General features: G+C 35.5%; 8 protein-coding genes across 8 annotated transcripts; 6 read left to right on the top strand and 2 right to left on the bottom strand.

Moving 5' to 3' along the window:
* Positions 1-255: 255 nt before the first annotated feature.
* On the bottom strand, positions 256-3,923 carry DFA_00512 (uncharacterized protein; the record flags this gene model as incomplete). The annotated part of the gene is made up of 2 exons (XM_004358444.1): positions 256-1,840; positions 1,912-3,923. 2 exons carry the CDS (start codon positions 3,921-3,923, stop codon positions 256-258), a joined length of 3,597 nt encoding a protein of 1,198 aa, XP_004358501.1.
* Positions 3,924-3,973: 50 nt separating this feature from the next.
* On the top strand, positions 3,974-4,212 carry DFA_00513 (uncharacterized protein; the record flags this gene model as incomplete). The annotated part of the gene is made up of 2 exons (XM_004358445.1): positions 3,974-4,143; positions 4,182-4,212. 2 exons carry the CDS (start codon positions 3,974-3,976, stop codon positions 4,210-4,212), a joined length of 201 nt encoding a protein of 66 aa, XP_004358502.1.
* A 65-nt stretch (positions 4,213-4,277) lies between these two features.
* Positions 4,278-5,027, top strand: DFA_00514 (uncharacterized protein; the record flags this gene model as incomplete). The annotated part of the gene is made up of 3 exons (XM_004358446.1): positions 4,278-4,348; positions 4,604-4,874; positions 4,989-5,027. The coding sequence occupies 3 exons, from the start codon at positions 4,278-4,280 to the stop codon at positions 5,025-5,027; spliced, it is 381 nt and encodes a 126-aa protein (XP_004358503.1).
* A 764-nt stretch (positions 5,028-5,791) lies between these two features.
* DFA_00515 (uncharacterized protein) lies at positions 5,792-8,082 on the top strand (the record flags this gene model as incomplete). The annotated part of the gene is made up of 4 exons (XM_004358447.1): positions 5,792-6,371; positions 6,437-6,683; positions 6,862-7,896; positions 7,923-8,082. The coding sequence occupies 4 exons, from the start codon at positions 5,792-5,794 to the stop codon at positions 8,080-8,082; spliced, it is 2,022 nt and encodes a 673-aa protein (XP_004358504.1).
* A 97-nt stretch (positions 8,083-8,179) lies between these two features.
* On the top strand, positions 8,180-8,722 carry DFA_00516 (chloride channel protein; the record flags this gene model as incomplete). The annotated part of the gene is made up of 1 exon (XM_004358448.1): positions 8,180-8,722. One exon carries the CDS (start codon positions 8,180-8,182, stop codon positions 8,720-8,722), a length of 543 nt encoding a protein of 180 aa, XP_004358505.1.
* Positions 8,723-9,036: 314 nt separating this feature from the next.
* On the bottom strand, positions 9,037-9,506 carry DFA_00517 (uncharacterized protein; the record flags this gene model as incomplete). The annotated part of the gene is made up of 3 exons (XM_004358449.1): positions 9,037-9,141; positions 9,222-9,320; positions 9,387-9,506. 3 exons carry the CDS (start codon positions 9,504-9,506, stop codon positions 9,037-9,039), a joined length of 324 nt encoding a protein of 107 aa, XP_004358506.1.
* Positions 9,507-9,725: 219 nt separating this feature from the next.
* Positions 9,726-18,993, top strand: DFA_00518 (uncharacterized protein; the record flags this gene model as incomplete). Its single annotated transcript, XM_004358450.1, has 22 exons — positions 9,726-9,742; positions 10,154-10,182; positions 10,292-10,433; positions 10,534-10,992; positions 11,079-11,141; positions 11,220-11,369; positions 11,461-11,529; positions 11,612-11,919; positions 12,004-12,858; positions 12,943-13,383; positions 13,456-14,281; positions 14,680-14,708; positions 14,789-14,933; positions 15,016-15,471; positions 15,594-15,644; positions 15,733-15,882; positions 15,979-16,047; positions 16,132-16,448; positions 16,518-17,372; positions 17,448-17,888; positions 17,962-18,855; positions 18,929-18,993. The coding sequence occupies 22 exons, from the start codon at positions 9,726-9,728 to the stop codon at positions 18,991-18,993; spliced, it is 6,831 nt and encodes a 2,276-aa protein (XP_004358507.1).
* A 94-nt stretch (positions 18,994-19,087) lies between these two features.
* On the top strand, positions 19,088-19,834 carry pgl (6-phosphogluconolactonase; the record flags this gene model as incomplete). The annotated part of the gene is made up of 1 exon (XM_004358451.1): positions 19,088-19,834. One exon carries the CDS (start codon positions 19,088-19,090, stop codon positions 19,832-19,834), a length of 747 nt encoding a protein of 248 aa, XP_004358508.1.
* Positions 19,835-19,921: the final 87 nt, after the last annotated feature.

Raw genomic sequence — 19,921 nt, forward strand, 5'->3', positions numbered from 1 at the left:
TTAGATATGTGTATTTAGTGAATAACAATGAAACAAGAAGAAAAGAAGTAGATGATCAAAGGGGGGTGATTGTGTTTCTAAAAACTTTGATTAAAAAATCTTCTCCTTCTTGTTTTTCAATTATTTTCTGTTTTACTATTGTTAGAAAGAAAGTGGAAATACTATATATTCATTGTCAATGACAATGAATGATTATTTGTTTTGTATTATTATTATATTTTGTTTTATTTATTTTTTAAATGATCTTTGGAGGATTTAATTTGAGGTAGTTGGTTGTTTAGAAGAGGAAGAAGGATCAAAAGGTTGATAAGTGAAATTTGGAAGAAGAGACTTGAAAAATGGTGATTGTTCACAGAGTTGACGAATGATCTTTGAGAGGTTCATCGAGGAACGTTGGAGATGAGAGACGACGATGATGGCGTGATTCTTTTCATCGTTTTTGTAGACGACACGTGATTCGGCGCCAATGATGACATCGACGTAGGGAGCGATCTTTTCAAAGGCCTTGATGTCACTCGACAGGTAGATGGTATTTTTGAGGAGTTGAACGGCGGCGTATTGCGACTCTGGCGATGAGACGGCGATATTATCAATCTTGAGCGAGGCAAATGGGACACGAGAACGGATATTCGAGATGACGGTCTGGATCGATTGGACTTGCATCATCTTTTGGGTCTTTTCAAGAACGGGTGAGTAAAAGATGTTTTGGATCAATGAGATCTTGTCATAGTTGGCGTTGAGGAAGAGGAATAATTCCGACTCCTTAAAGTTCATTGGCACAAAGACATAGGCAACATCATTCTCTTTGCTAACGATGAATTGGTAGTGATCCGAGATGACTAGATGAATGTTGGCCCATCCATAATCTGAAAGACGTTGCTTGGGTTTAATCATCTTTGTCTTGTCGGCAGTAGCGTCACTATCGACGCTGTCCTTTCCACTGGCATTCTTTAATACATTGACAAAACGTTTGACTTGATCAGACACCAATTCAGATCCTTGTGCGGTGGCATCAGAGACTGCTTGGTCAACTGCTGCACTGGAGGAGGAAGAGTCAACTTGATTGTCTGCTGAGGTTTTCTCACCAAACATTGGAGCATTAAAGGATGATACGACGGCAGCACTAGTGGTAAAGAGGGAAGAGTCAATTTGAGCAAGTGACTTACGGGTCGATAACTTGTCAACAGTCATTTCAGAGTTACCCATGAGCAATTGGTAGTACTCGCGCATCTCTGACTCGTCCTCTTGAGCTTCTTGATCGTCTTGTGCAAGGAATTGATCACGCTTGCTCAAAAAGTCTGGGTCGTTCATCTTTTCGGGCAACACCATTGGCACTTCGACAGAGTTGTTGACGAGTGAACGGAGACGTTCGATACAGGCCATAGCATCGGATACAAATGGAGCACTCTGGACATAGTTGAATTTGTTGGTGTCGACGATGGTGAGTGGGTTTGTGAGACGGTCGCTGGTGATGGTCAACGCTGCAATACGTGTCATGTCACGCTCGACATTTTCATTGAGGATGGCACGCTCGTCAGCCGATGCAACGACATCAATGCCGAGCTTCGCCTCGTTGAGCTTTTGTACAATCTTTTGTTGTTCCTGCTTGTCCATCTCAATGTGCTTGACCTTCCACTCGTCCATCACGTTGCCGTCCAATTGAGTCTGTGGCAATGTCACCCATTTCGAGGCCTTGGCGGCATCAATCATCTTGGTCATTGGTATATTAAGTTTGGCAACCATTGTCTGTGCCTTGTTAAACTTGTCTCTAACTTGATTCATTGTTCTTTGATTAACAGAGAATAAATTTTCAATAATTACACTTGATGCTCCTAATGATCTAAAAAGTAGAAAAGAAACAAAAATAAATACATTATCCAATCAACTTTTATGTTTCTTCTTTTTACTTACTTTTCCAAAGAAATGGTTGATTTTTGTAATAAATCTTGATTCTTTTTAGAGACTGAATACAATTGGTTGAATGTTTCTCTAATCTTTGGTACTTGTTTTTTAATGTATGGAAGTGTTTGTTCGGGGACAAAGTCTTTGAGGAGGACGACGAAGCCACGTTGTTGGGTGATATTGGAGAGACGATCGAAATGAGCGGGGTTGGTAATCATGATGGGGAGGGAACTCCAAGTGCCAAATTCGAGTGCTGGGAGGTATTTCTTGAGATGGATGATTTGACGTTCAGCTTCATCTCTGTATCCGAGTTGACGCATGACGTTGATGTCACCCTTGACAGATTCAGAGTAGTAAAAGAATACCTTGTCTTCGTTGAATTGTTGGAGCAGGGTTTCATGCTCACCGGTGATTTCCGAGTACTTTCTACGCTCCGATACATTGTTGGCGCCGAGGAAGTCGTCGAGTACGTTGGACAAGGAGAAGGTGCCGTTGGGCTTGTTGAGGCCAAAGTAGTCGTCCCATGGATCGTCGTTGACGAGCGAGGAGGCTGCACCACCAGTCTTGGACGATGGACGTACAAGTTGGTCGAGTTCAAGTTGTGGGATGGGGATATCACACTTGCTAAAGAGATCGTAGAGTTGACGATGCACGGCGAATCGGAGCTCGGTCACATACTCGACGAGGGCAGTCTTGGACGTGGCGACTTGCTCGGATGCTTCCTCAAACAACATCTCGTGCTCGACGATGGCCTGTGCGCCAGATGCGTGGTGGTGGTGAAAGACGAGTGTGATGGTGTTGGGGATACGGTCAACCTTGGTGTCATCGGTATTACCCTGTGCAATCGCAATGTATTGGTCACGAGTACGCAACAAATTGTTGAGTGTAGTCAACGACTTTTGATTGGTGTTGTGCTTGTCGGGCTCGTTGTGGAAAAGATCTGGATGCACCTTGGTCAAGAACTTGTTAAGATGCATACGTAAGCTTGACTCTATCTCTTTGGATTGACGGTGGTATGGGAGTTCGGCGGCAACAGTCTCAGCTTGTTCAGGCTTGCGACCAGCTGCAAAGTCGTCATAGAAACTTTGGGGACGCTCTTGCTCGTACTCGTCATCGACAAATGTACTTTCAGTCTGCTCGTAGATAGTCTTGGCCAAGATGTCGTCGAGTGTCTCTCCCTCGCGCTTGACACGACGGTCGGCGCCGGTCTTTTTGGCGTGCATCACATCTTCAAAGTCGTCGAGTGGGTTTGCAATACGGGCCTTTTGAGCGGCATCCAAGATGTCCTGGTTGACAGCCTCGTTAAAGTTGTCAAACACCTGGTTGAGTGCCTGCTCGGCGGTTGGTGCCACGAATGGCTTGGCGTCTGTGGCTGGGTTGTACCCGTATTTCTTGTCCGACACCTCGAGTGCGTTGTCGAGGTCGGCCTCGGTCATTGGCTGGCTGCCCAAGTCAAAGTACTCGCGCATCTGGTCATTGATCTCGTAGATCTCGTTGATGCCGTCGGCGGGGTCGACTACCTCGCCGTCCTCCTCGTCAATCTCTACATAGTCGTCGTCATCCTCTTCCAACAACTCGTCGTCCTTGACCTCCTCACCCTCTTCGCCGGCCGTATGCAAACGTCCGAATCGCATCTCTGACTGGCCAGTATTGGCAACTGGCTTGAAAAGTGGTGGACGTTTACCTGCCTCTGCCAACAATGGGAATGCTGCAGCAGCAGACGATGAAGGTGGAGGTGGTGGTGGTGGGGGTGTACTACCATTAGTACCATTTGCAGCAGCACCAGCCTTGTTTATATATTTTAATTTTGGTTTACCAGATGCTGTTGTTGTTGCAGTAGCACTAGTAGTCTTTTCTTTCTTTATAGTCGAAGCAGTAGTAGTATCATCAGTCTTTTTAGTCGAAGATGATGATGAGAAACGCTTAACTAATCCATTGACCAAAATATTTGATGAACCTGTTGTTGATCCAACCAATGAACTAGATACCTTTAATGGTAATGATCCAACTGCTCTATTCATTTCCTATCCTATATATAAAGACAATATAAGTACAAAATCCACTATATTCAATGATTCATTCATCGATTTCATTTGCAGCATGTCATCATCCATCCATTTTTGATGATTCGTTCATTGCACCTATATTCCTCCTCTTCCTCTTTTATGCTCTTCTTCTTGATTTTCCTATACCAACCTTGTTATATATATATATAAAGAAACGTCGTCGTAGTCGTAGATAGTTGTAATGATGATAGACTATCTACTTGTATTATATAGTTATTCTACAGTCCTTTCTGTCTCTGATTGATATGACTGAATGATGGTGATGATGATGATGATGATGATCTATATGTTTGTTGGACGTAAACAACAATGACAGTTAATCAATCAACCAAGTGGAATGAAATAGAATCGATAGTAGATGGTATGAGCTGCTGCTTATAGTTGGTGGGCTCAGATGATCAATTTTCGTGATGAAGACGAAGAAAAAAAATAACAAAAAAATTTAAAAAAAAGTTTCATTGCATCTGCTGTTATCAAACGAAACTCTCATTCTCTCAATAATAGTTATATTATATATCAGTACTGATCATAGTTACACATATTATGATACAATAAAGAGAGGTGAAAGAAAAGAGAGAGAGAGATAGAGAGAGAAAAGAGAGAGATTGAGAAAGAATCATTCTTTATATATTTAGTTGTGGATTGGTCATCTTTTTCGATCCATTGACATCATCGTCTGGTCTACCAGAAGTACAAGGTTACTTGAATGGTATTCGTATTCAAAAGGTATTCAATCTAAAGACTCTGGTTGGAAAGATTGCCTATATTCTCTTTCTCGAGTTGCCTTGTATTTTTTTTCTTCATCACGAGAATTGGTCAATACCATCTATAGCTATTCCATTTCATTGTTTACGTCCAACAGATAGATCATCTCATCATCATCATCACCATCATTCAGTCATATTAGTAATAATAATTCCATTTAAAAAAAAGTTTCATTGCGAGAGCAGATGCACTAAACTCATCCCAAATAATAATAATAATAATATTAATAATACTGATGGGAATTCTTATATCTAGATGGATACTTGGTCAACACATATTTCTATGATACAATAAAGAAAAGAGAGAGAGAGGGGATTATAAAGATAAAGTTGTGTGTTCTTGGTTTTGAGAGATTTAGATTATAGTAGAGTTGATGGGTTGTTGTTGTTTCTGATCAGAAACAGTATACTAAACCTCTGGTATTAGAAATCTTATTCTTAAGAAAATGGACTAAAAAAAAAAAGGAATCATAAAAAGCGGTTGGCGGAGAAGTGACGGACCTTGTTCTGCAGAACTTTCAAACAGAGGAAAGGAGGGACGTTCCACGTTTAGTCATCAACAACGATTATTCTAAAAAATCAAACAGGCAAATAATTTAATTTCTTGATTTTCTTTGTTCCTTCCTTTCTTTTTTTGTTTTTGTCTAACAAGAATGTAGAGTCAGTCTATGTATGTACCTCGTTTGTTTCATCACATCTAATATTATTGTTTGTTGTTTCCTGTAAAAAGTCTCCCGATCTCGACTTCCCGAAATATCGACATAACATAAGATTTTTAGTTTAAAAAGTCAGGTCCTATCTCAGTTGCTGATCAAAAAACAACAACACAGTTCCGAAACACTTCCTCATTCATCATTCTACAACTTTCTTTATCTATCCCCTTACGTCATCTATCACTCGTACCCATTCACCACACTACACTTCAAGGTTCAAGAAGGTGAGGTGTCAGCTGTCACTACACATTAGATTAGTTTGTAAAAGTAGTTGGTATAAAGTAGAGTAAAGTAGAGTAAAGTTACTTACTTTACAACAACAACAACACGAACAAACAAACAAATAATGTCATCATTTCAAGAAGATGGTTTTGGCACCAACAACAACAATAACAATAATAACAATAATAACAATAATAACAATAATGACAGTGATGTAAATGGTGTCAGTAATAACATGTTTAGTATCAACGATGATTTAAATAGAATTAATAATAATAATAATAATAATAATCAAACCAATCCCTACTACAAAAGTAAAACTGTGTTTATGAAGAATTCAAAAGATTATTTGTTATTGGATTTCGAAGAAGAAGGTAATGATGGTGGTGATGATGATAGTAATAATAGAAATGGAAGAAATAGTCCAGCAGAGATAAATATAACACATCGTCGTCACGCTAAACGATTTACCGCCAAAGAGAAAGAATCGATGGCACACATCGAAAGTTTGGATTTTTGTGATGTCGATAACATTCTGCTACGTAAATACGTAACACAACTTAAAAAGAGAACAAAGATACTAAAGACCTTTGGTAAATGGGCCATCTGTACATTAATTGGTATATTTGTTGGTATCGCTGTCTATTGTCTCAAAGCAAGTGTTGATAAATTACAAGATTTAAAATTTGATTCTATTGAAAAATGTATGGGTGCAAAAAAAAAAAAAAACTTGGATCAAAAAACTCATATTAATTTATTTTAAATTTAGATATATCAAGTAAATCAATATCATTCTTTATATATTTGTCATTTAACTTGGCGTATGCATTGATTAGTTGTGGATTGGTCATCTTTTTCGGTCCGTTGACATCGTCGTCTGGGCTACCAGAGGTAAAAGGTTACTTGAATGGTATCCGTATTCAAAAGGCATTCAATCTAAAGACTTTAATTGGAAAGATTGCTTCTCTTATATTCTCTTTCTCGAGTTGCCTTGTATTGGGACCAGAAGGACCAATGCATGTATCAAACAAACAAACAAACAAACAAACAAACAAACAAACAAACAAACAAACAAACAAACAAACAAACAAACAAACAAACAAACAAACAAACAAACAAACAATCAAACAAACAATACATTATATATACTAATATTTTTTTACTTTTTTTTTTACTTTTTTTTTCTATTTTTAGGTTTCACATTGGATCAGCGATTGGATCATCAATAAGTCAATTTAAATCAAAAACATTGGGCATTCATATCAAGCAATTATGGTTTTTCCAAAACGATCATGACAAGAGAGACTTTATTAGTTGTGGAGCTGCGGCTGGTATAGCAGCAGCTTTTGGTGCGCCGATTGGTGGAGTGTTGTTTGCATTGGAGGAGGGTAGTTCGTTTTGGTCGAGACAGTTGACTTGGAGAACATTCTTTTCGTGCTTGATTGCGACGATGGTTGCCAACTTTTTCTTGCAGGGTTTTGGGGTCAGCGTGCATGATTATGGTGTGTTGACATTTGGTGTGAGCAAGAACTACCTCTACTCGTACTGGGAATTGGTGCCTTTTATCGTGATGGGTATTGTTGGTGGATTGTTGGGTGCCTTGTTTGTGCATCTCAACGTGCGACTCAACTATCTGCGTAAAAAGTATCTCACCAGCCTCAGCAAATTGTATCGTGTTGGTGAGGTGGTTGCAGTGGTCTTGTTGACATCTTTGCTCTGCTTTTTCATCCCACTTGCATTCAAGTGTCGTCCATTGGCGGATATTGTCGAGTCGAGTACAGGAGACGTGTGCGATATTGTCGATGACGTAGAGACGGTGCAGTTCTTTTGCGACAGCACTTCGTTCAACCCGCTGGCATCACTCACGTTTACCACGTCGGAGCAGGCGCTCAAACTACTGTATAGTCGCGACCAAGGCATCTTTAACGAGGCCGTGTTGATTGTATTTTCAATCATCTACTTTATCTTGTGTGTCATTACGAGTGGGTTGTATGTCGCATCTGGCATTTTCATCCCGATGATGTTGATTGGCGCCGGATGGGGCCGTCTGTTTGGCCTGCTCGTCAACCGCCTTTTCCCAGTCGACGCGTCAATCTACGCGTTGGTGGGGTCGGCCGCCATGATGGGTGGCAGTCTGCGTATGACCATCTCGCTCGTCGTCATCATGGTCGAGCTGACCGAGGGCACGCAGTACCTGCTGCCCATCATCTTTGTCGTCATGACAAGCAAGTTTGTAGGCGATGCCTTTAACCAAGCAATCTACGAGCACTTGCTCGAGGTCAAGCACATCCCCTACCTGGCGTCCCAACCGTCCAAGCAAATGTCGCGACTATCCGTCGCCGAAGCGATGAGTCACACACCCATCACCTTCCCCGAGGTGGTCACTGTGCGCAAGATCATGGAGACGCTCACTAACACCAACCACAACGGCTTCCCAGTCGTCCTTATCCCCGGACTGCACGACGACGACGACCAAAACAGCGTCACCAACAGTTACAAGCTGTCGGCCATGATGAATCTCGACGCTGAGGCCATCCTCGCCAGCCAGGGTGTCGTCGGCCAAGACTCACCTCCTCTCCGCTCCGTCTCAAAGCGCGGACAATCATCTTCAACCTATGCCAAGAGCGAGGTCGACCTCTTTCAAAAGCAGGCACATACCGAGGGCAAGACATTGTGCGGGCTCATCCTGCGTTCGCAACTACTCGTCCTTTTGAAACGTCGCATCTTTGTCGATTTCACATCCACCCAAGAGTCTCTCAATTTCACATCGTACGAAGGTGCCGAACGCCTGCCACTCGACTATGCCGAGTTTTGCAAGGAAATGGCGTCTCGTCTACCCACAGTCCACGAGATTTCCCAACGTCTCACTCCGCAAGACATGGAGAGATTCGTCGATCTCCGTCCCTACATGAACTTTGCCGTCGTATCAATTAAAAACTATAGCTCTCTATCAGAGGCATACAGATTGTTTAGATTGGCCGGTCTTAGACATCTAGTAGTAGTAAATGTTTTTAATCAAATTGTTGGTATGATAACAAGAAAGGATTTACTCTAAAAAAGTAATATTAGTAGCTAGTAATAGTAGTAAAAGAGACAGACTATTCAAAGTTAAACATATCCCAACAAACAAACAAACAAAAATCAACTCCCCAACTCCCCCCCAATCATTTTTTTTCCATTTTCCATATCATCAGATTATTTCTGATTCATATTAAATTAATTAATTAATAATAACAAAACAAAAATAATAATAACAACAAATAATAATAATAATAATAAAACCAACTCGATTCTATTTAATTCTTTTTATACCTTAAGGTTAAAAAATAGAATTAAATAATTAATTATATACAATGTATTTAGTTTAATTTAATATTCTTCTAATACCATATGACCATTCATTAATGAAACTTGTTTATGACTTTCAGAAATCCAAATAGGTTGTTCATCACCTACATCATATAGTATAATATTCTATTTTGAAAAAACAATTAATCATTTAAATTAATATTATTGCTTCTAATATATATATTTATATTTATATAAATACATACTCCATCAGCCTTTTGAATTATTTTATATGGACCAGTTCCTTTATTATAAGTTTCTGAAGTCCAAATATTACTTCCACAACGTTCAAAGACAAAGAAATTCTATAATTATTAAATTCATTTGTAAGTGTATTCATGACCTTTGGGTATTAAAAAAAAAATACATACACCTTCTTTTCCAAAATGAGTTAAACTTTTAATTTGATCATCATCTATATTTTTGGTAGTAGGTTTACTTGTAGATGAAACATTTATAGGTTCCTTTTGATTTGATGTTTTGGTAGACATTTAATTTCTAAAGATTAAAATTATTGAATAATGTTGTTGTGTTGATAAATAAATAATAAAACAATACATTGCAGTAGAGCTCTATTTATTTAATATTGTCCTTTCAAAAGTCTTAAAAAATAAATAAAAAAACAAATAATTCATCTTGAACCCAAGTTGATCAAGACTGGAAAACCCAATCAAAAAAAAAGGGATTCATTCATTCAGTTGGTTTCAACTATGAAAAGAAAGAGTGGGTGAGTTTCAACTTTAGATCAACCATAATAATTTGTTATTAAAAACAACAGTGTATGTAGACAATACCTCAAAGTCAAAGATGATCATGTGTTAAAAAGAACCAAAAAACCAACCAGGATAGAATAAAAAAATAAATATCAAAAAATGATCTCCGATGCGGATAAATAGAATCCATGGAATATCTAGTGTTGTTTAGGTCGATCAGATATTCCACAACGCGAAGAATGTTGCTTAGAATCTCCATAGTACGTTGTGTTCACTTCATCCACACACCATTCATTACAAACATCGATATATATATATAGATAGACAAACAGATATATAATAATAATAATAATAATAATGTACCTTCACTTGGAGAGAGTATTCTTTTTCATTTTATTTTTATCGATTTTTAATAAAATTATTAGAGTCGATGCAACACTACAACTCGATGAATGTATGATGATCGCGATAAATAAATAAATACAAACATACACACACACAAACACACACTAATATTATCTCATTGTTTTATTGTTATTCTTTATGTACATTTATATATATAGTAAACTCTGCAATCTTTTTAATTAAACAGTTCAAGTTGACTAATAATCAAGATCAATCACTATGTAATCAAGTTACTACTGGGACTGTAGCATTTAAATGTGCAACAGATGTAATCGACGGGATTACACATGTAACTGAAATGTATGTAATCACTCTTATCAGATAAAAACAATATCATACCTACCCATCATTCATTAATGTGCACATAATAACCTACCTAACAATATTGTTCTTTTTAAAGTATGATTCCAATATCACCAAATTTCGATGCAGGTGAACCAGATTACACGTTGACATCATTCACTTTCCCAAACTTGACAAACATTCAAGTTACTGCGGGACCTAGAAATCAATCGATAGACATATTGACCATGTTTATGGGTAGTAACACTTATCCAGTGCTCAAAGATTTATACATAGTGTCAGACTATACAACGTCATTGGCACCAGAATTTAGTACCAATATGCCAGAACTCACTACACTGCAGTTGAGACTTGGATCACTCACATCGTTTGATACATTCTTTCTCAGTGGTCCCAAGTTGAATTATGCATCCATCTTCATCACCTCGTTGACAAAGTTTCCAAAATTTGCTCCAGATAGTGTCTACCCAAAACTAGCTACCTTGAACATTGTCTATTCGCCAAATAACGATACCTTCTTCATTCCAAAACAACATTTCCCTATTTTAAGAGCACTGTATGTTTAATAATAATAATACTATTATTATCATTAATTAATATATAGAAATATTTCTGACCATTTTAAATTTTATTAAATTATAGTTTGTTTTATGTAAGTAATGGAAATGAAGTTCATTTTAAAACTGATCTTCCTCTTGGATCCGCGTATGTACCTATACAGAAGTATTATACACTATATATATATATATATAACTAACATATACCATATCATATCATATTTAGAGGTTGTGTGTCTCTTGGTGGTGATGTTGTAGCAACTTGTGATATTAATTTACTGGATACATCTAAAACTACCATTTTGTATGCTGTATCAAATACTACTATTAATCCACCTGTGAGTGCATCATCTCCCTATCCCGAACTAACTCACTTGTATGTATCTTTCTAAAATATTTATTTTCAATATATTTATTTATTAATTTATTTTTCTTTCATTAATTTAATTAATTTATTCTATCTATAGTTCTTATCAATATGGTAAGTTTAAGGATTTTTATCCTATACAAACATTTCCTCCAAAGATGTCAACATTGTATGTATTTTTTTTAAAATCAATCAAAACAATTTATTTATTTATTTTATAAATTTTTATTTTATTTTTTTTTTTTTTATAGATCATTTTCGCAAAATCTATATACATCAATACCAGATATTGTATTACCAGCATCTGTAAAAGAGATAAACTTTCTGAATAATCCAATTACAGGAACAATTGATTATGTTGGACCCTTTGTCAATACAAACAATATGAAATTAGTGTTGGATAGTAGTCTCGTCACTGGTACAGTCCCCGATAGTTTTTGTAATAATCGACTTGACATTGTTGGGACTAGTATCGCGGCCGTACCAGACTGTTTTTGGTGCTACAGTCAAACCTATTCACTTATTACCACCCTGCCAAAGCCACCAGGATTTACATGTCGTATGTTTTATAACATATTTTAGTAACATTTTTAAATGGTTAAATGAACCGGTTTATTTATATTTATTTTTATTTTACTGACAGAACCATCATTTGTAAATGCAAGTATGCTTGTAACTAATATGGGTGTTGTAACTGCAGTTGGACAGTTTGTAGGTTGGGGTAATGGCGAAGATGTAAAGGCCATCGTACCAAACAAAATAATGGAGATTACCAAAATGGAGGTTTACAATCAATTGGGTCCACCCGTAAATTATACACTCACTTTACAAAGAGAGGGTGCCGATGTATTGGCAAATGTTACACTTGTTGAAGGTTCTATCCGGAACAACATGGCCCAATTCTTTCAATTGGCCTCTCAGGTGTACGTCACAATGAATATGATTAAATACAACACGTATTTCACACCGATCGTCAGAATACACGATATCGACTGTACCATTACTATTTACAACGAAACCTTGATTGGCTGTTTAATGCCACCAATGCAGTCTGGGCCTACCCCAGTTGTCATTGGAAACGGACACTACTCTAGGTCCCATATCGCACAATTTATACAAACATTCCCAATACTATTCAGGGTCACTCAGAGAGCTTCACCTGGAACCAATATCACAATCTTTGGAAACTATGGAAATGCAACCCAACATATAGCCGTACTTTTCGGCGCTGGAACTTCACAAGAAACAGATTGTGCAGTTTTGTACCATGACTATTTTAGAATAGTATGTGCAATTGCAATTGGAGATACTGGTGTCTATGGAAATACCAGTGTTCTTGTCAACATTAACGGATTCACTGATTTGATAAATACAACATTCCTTTCTGCACAAGAAATTTGTATAATAACAACAAATTATTGTCATGGAAATGGACAATGTCAAATAGACGGTACTTGTTTATGTAAACAACAAAACTTTTATCAAAATTGTCAAAAGAGTATGTACATATGCAAATTAAGGAGATAATAATAATAATTATACTTTTACTCATTTATTTTATTTAAATTTAATTTAATTTAAGGTTATCCAATTATCAATGCAGGAGAATATGATTCAAATGATACATCACGTGTTACACTTTATGGTGATTTCGGACCATTATCACCATTATCGGCAACAATAACTCTAAACAACTCGATAACATGTACATCAAGCAATATATCAACATCATTTATCAAATGTACACTTTCAACAGCAGCACCATTGGGATTATCATCAGTTCAAATAACAATCAATGGATTTAATACAACAGTACCAAATATTATTCGTATGAATAATATTGATCCCAACAATGGTAATAGTAGCGGTGAACCTGGTAGTGGTAGTGGTGAAGAAAATGAAACATCACAACAAAAATGTTCAAGATTGACATTTAATTGTTATGGAAATGGTAAATGTGATACAAATGGAAAATGTCAATGTAACACTGATTATAATCCAATTGATAATTGTTTTACAAAATGTATGTAAAGTTAACTTTATTTAGTATTATTTATTTAATTAATTATTTATTAATTTATTAAATTTTTACAAGTTATAAATACAACGATTATTGCCAATTCAACATCACCAACTGTATCATTTGATATTGATGGAATTGATTTCCAATTTGAGTTTAAATCAATTCAAGAATTGGATATTGATGACAATGTGTTGAATCAATTGAATATTGATGATTATTCATGGAATGTCAATGTATCAACAAATAATTTAATCACAATTGCCAACTATCAACTCAACACTACTTCTTCCACTTTATCATTCAACAATGAATTCAACCCATTCCAATCACTTCAAGTAACATCAACCATATCATTTGCATCATTTGCAAGAGATGTGCAATTCGGAGATCAGATACTTCAAATCAATCCCAACTCTATCAAATTGGCAGTGAATGTGAGTGGATGGCAATACAGTTCAAATGTTGCAACACTCAGAATAATATTTACATCAATCATCAACACCAACCAATCAGTCGAATTCAACTGCAAAGAGAATGAAATCGAGCCAACAGTGTATGACTCGTTGTCATCACTACAATACCTCAAAGTTGTCAAAGATGATCTTCAATTCAATGGTAGATTCATTGACTTTGCACTTTCAGACGGAAGAGTAGTATACTCTAAAACTGAATTGGTATCATTCACACCAGTTAATGACGATGAATCACTAGCAATGATTGGTATCAGATTACCTCAATGCCAGCAATGTGTGTTGGATCCTGATTTCACACCACTCTTAATCGACAAGAGTCATGATCAAGGATGTGATTCATCATCGAGTAAAGCATGGAGAATAGGTGTTGGTGTATCTGTTGGTGTCGTTGGTGCTATTGCCATTGCAACTACAACAATCATATTGTATAAAAAGAAAATAGCTGCTGGTAGATTTAACCAAAGCATTGAAAACAAACTAAAGAATATCGATAAATAAATAAATAAAATAAATGTATGTTAATAAAATACATTATTAATAATATAAACATATAACCCATTTACTTTCTGTAGCACGCATTACTTTCTCGACCGATTCGTATCACAGATATTTTATATATCACAGATATTTTACCGATCGAAATATCCTACACTTGAATATCTACAATATTATATGATGGGATGTTCCCCTACCTTTATTCGTTCAACAAAAGATAGATAGATAGATTGATAGATAGGATAGATATAGACAAACAGAAAATATTAATAATAATAATAATGTACCTTCACGATAAAAAATTATTATTAGTTTTTATTAATATTAGGGTTGATGCATTACTGCCACTCGATGAATGTATGATCGTGATGATAAATAAATAAAAACACACACTAATATAATATTATATCTCATTGTTATTCTTTATACGCTTATAGTAAACTCTGCAATCTTTTTAATTAAACAGTTCAAGTTGGTTAGTTCACAAGATCAATTACTATGTAATCAAGTTACAGGAATAGATATAGTATCCTTCAAATGTGCAACAGATGCAATCGATGGGATCACACATATAACTGAAATGTATGTAATCACTCTCAAGATAAATAATATACCTATCACTTAATATGAATAATAACTTAACGATCTTTCTTTTTTAAACTAGTGAAATTGCATCTACACTAGAGATTGATGCAGGTGAACCAGATTACACGTTGACATCATTCACTTTCCCAAACTTGACAAACATTCGATTGAGGGTGCAACCGAGAAATCAATCGATAGACATAGTGGCCATGTTTATGGGTAACACTTTTCCAGTGCTCAAACAGATAGATATTTATTACGACTATACAACGACATTGTCATCGGGATTTGGTAGCAATATGCCAGAACTCACTATACTGCAGATGACTCTTGGATCACTCACATCGTTTGATACATTCTTTCTCAATTTACCAGTACTGGAATATGTATCTATCGACGCACCCTTGTGGACAAAGTTTCCACAATTTGCTCCAGATAGTGTCTACCCAAAACTAAATACCATCAGTAATGTCTATTCACCAAACAACGATACCTTTTTCCTTTCAAAACAAAATCTACCTGTTTTAGATACATTGTATGTTTATCCAGTAATAATAATATTATTATTAATAATATTATCAATTTATAATTTAAATTTAAATTAATTGTATTGGCCATCTTTATCTTTTTTTTTACCTAAAGTTCCATTTTTTTTAGTAGTAATGGAAATGAAGTTCATTTAACAACTGACATTCCTCTTGGATCCGTGTACGTAAACATACTAATATACGACATTTGTAAAATATTTCAACACCTTTGGATAACTAACATATAATATATATCATATCATATTTAGAGGTTGTAAATCAAACATGGGACCCATGGGTCTTGTAGCAACTTGCGATATTAATTTACTGGATCCATCCAGAATTACCTTTTTAAATGCTGTAGCAAATACTACTCTTAATCCACCTGTGAGTTCATCCTATTACCGTCTAGCTTACTAGTATGTATCTATCTATCTATCGAATTATAATTATTTTTTATTTCATCGCTGACAATCAATCAATCAATCAATTCCTTAATTTAATTATTTCTATAGTACTTATGGATATGGTAATCTCCATACTATCTATCCAATACAATCATTTCCACCAAATTTGTTAGAATTGTATGTATTACTAAAATCAACTGAATCGCTAAATTTATGAATTAAATTCATTGTCTTTTTTTTTTTGTTTATTTTTCTTTTTAGGAAACTAGATAATAATCAATATACATCAATACCAAATGTTGTATTACCACCATCATCAATTTTACGAGAGTTATCCTTTTTGAATAATCCAATTACAGGAGCGATTGATTTTGTTACACCCTTTGTCAATACAAACAATATGAAATTATCTTTGGATAGCAATCTCGTCACTGGTACAGTCCCCGATAGTTTTTGTAATAATCGACTTGCAATCGTAGGAACTAGTATTACCTCTGTACCAGACTGTTTTTGGTGTTACGGTGAAGACCTTTATATATTGTCAACCTCATTAACAAAGCCATTGGGATTTACATGTCGTATGTTTTATTAGGTAGTATTTTAAATTAACCATTTATTTATATATTTATTTTTATTTTATTACACAGAACCATCAATTGAAAATGCAAGTATGCTTGTAACTAGAATGGGTGTTGTAACTGTAACTGGGCAGCTTGTAGGTTGGGGTAATGGCGTAGATGTAAGAGCCATCGTGCCAAACAAGTTAATGGTGATTACCAAATTTGAAGTTTACGATCAATTGGGTCCACCCGTAAATTATACACTCACTTTACAAACCACCGGCGAGGATGTATTGGTAAATGTTACACTTGTTGAAGGTTGGGTCCATGCCGAAATGGCTGAATTCGTGCAATTAGCCTCTCAGGTTCAAGTCTCTATGGTTTTGTCCAAGTACAACACATACTTTACACCAATCGTCAAAATACACAATATCGACTGTAACCTGACTAGTTTAAACGAATCCTTTGTTTCATGTTTAATGCCACCAATGCAGTCTGGGCCTACTCCTGTTTTCATTGGAAACGGACACTACAATCTTTCCCATATCGCAACATTTACTCAAGTATTTCCAAAAATATTCAACTCCACTCTCATAGCTTCACCTGGAACCAATATCACAATCAAAGGATATTTCGGAGATGTCATCGAACATATAGCCGTGACTATTGGGGTTGGAACTTCAAAAGAAACAGATTGTGCTGTTTTGTATCAAGATTCCACTGCTATAGTATGTGCGATTGCAATTGGAGATACTGGTGTCTATGTAAACACAAGTGTTCTTGTCAACATTAACGGATTCACTGAATTGAAATATATACCATTTAATTCCAAACAAGAAAACTGTCAACAAACAACAAATTATTGTCATGGAAACGGACAATGTCAAATCGATGGTACTTGTTTATGTAAACAACAAAACTTTTATCAAGATTGTCAAAAGAGTATGTCAATTAAATATTAGGGGTTGGAAATAATAATACTACTTTTACTAATTATTTTATTTTAATTTAATTTAGGTTATCCACGTGTTAGTGCAGGAGAATATGATTCAAATGATACATCACGTGTTACACTTTATGGAGATTTCGGACCATCATCACCATTATCGGCAACAATAACTCTAAACAACTCGATAACATGTACACCAAGCAATATATCAACATCATTTATCAAATGTACACTTTCAACAGCAGCACCTTTTGGATTATCATCGGTTCAAGTTATTAGTGATAATAATCCACTTTTCAATATGACTGTGTTAAATATTATTCGTAATAATATCGATCCCAACAATGGTAATAGTAGCGGTGAACCTGGTAGTGGTGAAGAAAATGAAACATCACAACAAAAATGTTCAAGATTGACATTTAATTGTTATGGAAATGGTAAATGTGATACAAATGGAAAATGTCAATGTAACACTGATTATAATCCAATTGATAATTGTTTTACAAAATGTATGTAAAGTTAACTTTATTTAGTATTATTTATTTAATTAATTATTTATTAATTTATTTAAATTTTTACAAGTTATAAATACAACGATTATTGCCAATTCAACATCACCAACTGTATCATTTGATATTGATGGAATTGATTTCCAATTTGAGTTTAAATCAATTCAAGAATTGGATATTGATGACAATGTGTTGAATCAATTGAATATTGATGATTATTCATGGAATGTCAATGTATCAACAAATAATTTAATCACAATTGCCAACTATCAACTCAATACTACTTCTTCCACTTTATCATTCAACAATGAATTCAACCCATTCCAATCACTTCAAGTAACATCAACCATATCATTTGCATCATTTGCAAGAGATGTGCAATTTGGAGATCAGATACTTCAAATCAATCCCAACTCTATCAAATTGGCAGTGAATGTGAGTGGATGGCAATTTAGTTCAAATGTTGCGACACTAAGATTGATATTTACATCGATCGTAAATAATAATCAATCAATACAATTCAATTGTCAAGAAACCGAGATTGGAACACTCTCATTTGACTCAATGTCATCACTCCAATATCTCAGAGTTGTTCGTGATAATATACAATTCAGTGGTAGATTCATTGACTTTGCACTTTCAGATGGAAGAGTAGTATACTCTAAAACTGAATTGGTATCATTCACACCATTGTTGGATAATAGTGAACAAGCAGTTGCAATGATTGGTATCAGATTACCTCAATGCCAGCAATGTGTGTTGGATCCTGATTTTACACCACTCTTAATCGACAAGAGTCATGATCAAGGATGTGATTCATCAAGTAACGCATGGAAGATAGCTGTTGGTGTATCTCTTGGTGTCGTTGGTGCTATCGCTATCACAGTTGCCTCTATTCTCTACTACAAAAAGAAAAGAGCAAATGATAGATTTAACAAAAACATTCAAAATAAACTAAGGAATTTCGGTAAATAAATAAAGAATAAAAGAGCAATCCAAATAAAATAATTATATAATTATATATTATTATTTTTAAAAAGTATCGATTGGTAAAGGAATAATTAAAAATAAAGAAGAACATAGAGAAACATATTTCTACAAATAAATAGATTCTGAGGCAAAAAAAATAAATATTCACAGTCCAACACTTTTTTTTATAAACACTTGCACATACATTGTATTAGTTAATATATTAAATAATGTCGCAACAATATAAATTACATCAATTTACAAATGAAAAAGAGTTTATTGAAGGATCTTGTGAATTCATATACGATATCATCAAGAATGCAATTGCTGTAAGAGGTAATGCCGTGATTGGTTTGAGTGGTGGTACATCACCAAAGGCAATCTATGCAGCATTGACTGTACCTAGTGAAAAGAATCAGACTATCGATTGGACTAGAGTATTCTTTTACAGTGTCGATGAGAGATACATTGGCAAGGAGTCACCTGATTCACTCTATCATTTGGTGCGTCACACCATCTTTGCAGACTCTACACCCGTCAGCGGACTGATCGACAAACACTTTACCACACCAGATACATCACTCGCACTACCAGAATGTATCAACAAGTATAAAAGTGATCTCTCACAACTTGTTCAAACCAAGTCTGATGGTGCACCCGATCTATCTATTCTTGGTATGGGTGAGGATGGTCATATTGCCTCGATCTTTCCACAAATGGATAGTACACCAGACAAACATATCGATCTTCCAACCGACCTCGTCTACCATACCACTACCACTCGCTTTGCCATCTTTGATCGTATCACTACCAATCTAAACTTTTTAACTAGCTCTCGTAACAAATTATTCTTTATGAAAGGAGAATCAAAGAAAAAGGTTTGGGATGAAATGGTAGCTCAACCAACCAATCCATACAGATGGCCTGCTCAAGCTATCAATCAATCTGGTCATTCAAATGTTTTCTATCTTGTCTAAAAACAAAAAAGAATAAAGAAAAGAAATGTATATAAACAATTAAATAAATATTTAATTTAGTTAAAGTTGATCCAAAAATAGGATAGA

Source organism: Cavenderia fasciculata, assembly GCF_000203815.1.
Source record: "Cavenderia fasciculata unplaced genomic scaffold Scf_Dfasci-F-a-25c12.r2-5, whole genome shotgun sequence".
Taxonomy (NCBI): Eukaryota; Evosea; class Eumycetozoa; order Acytosteliales; family Cavenderiaceae; genus Cavenderia; species Cavenderia fasciculata.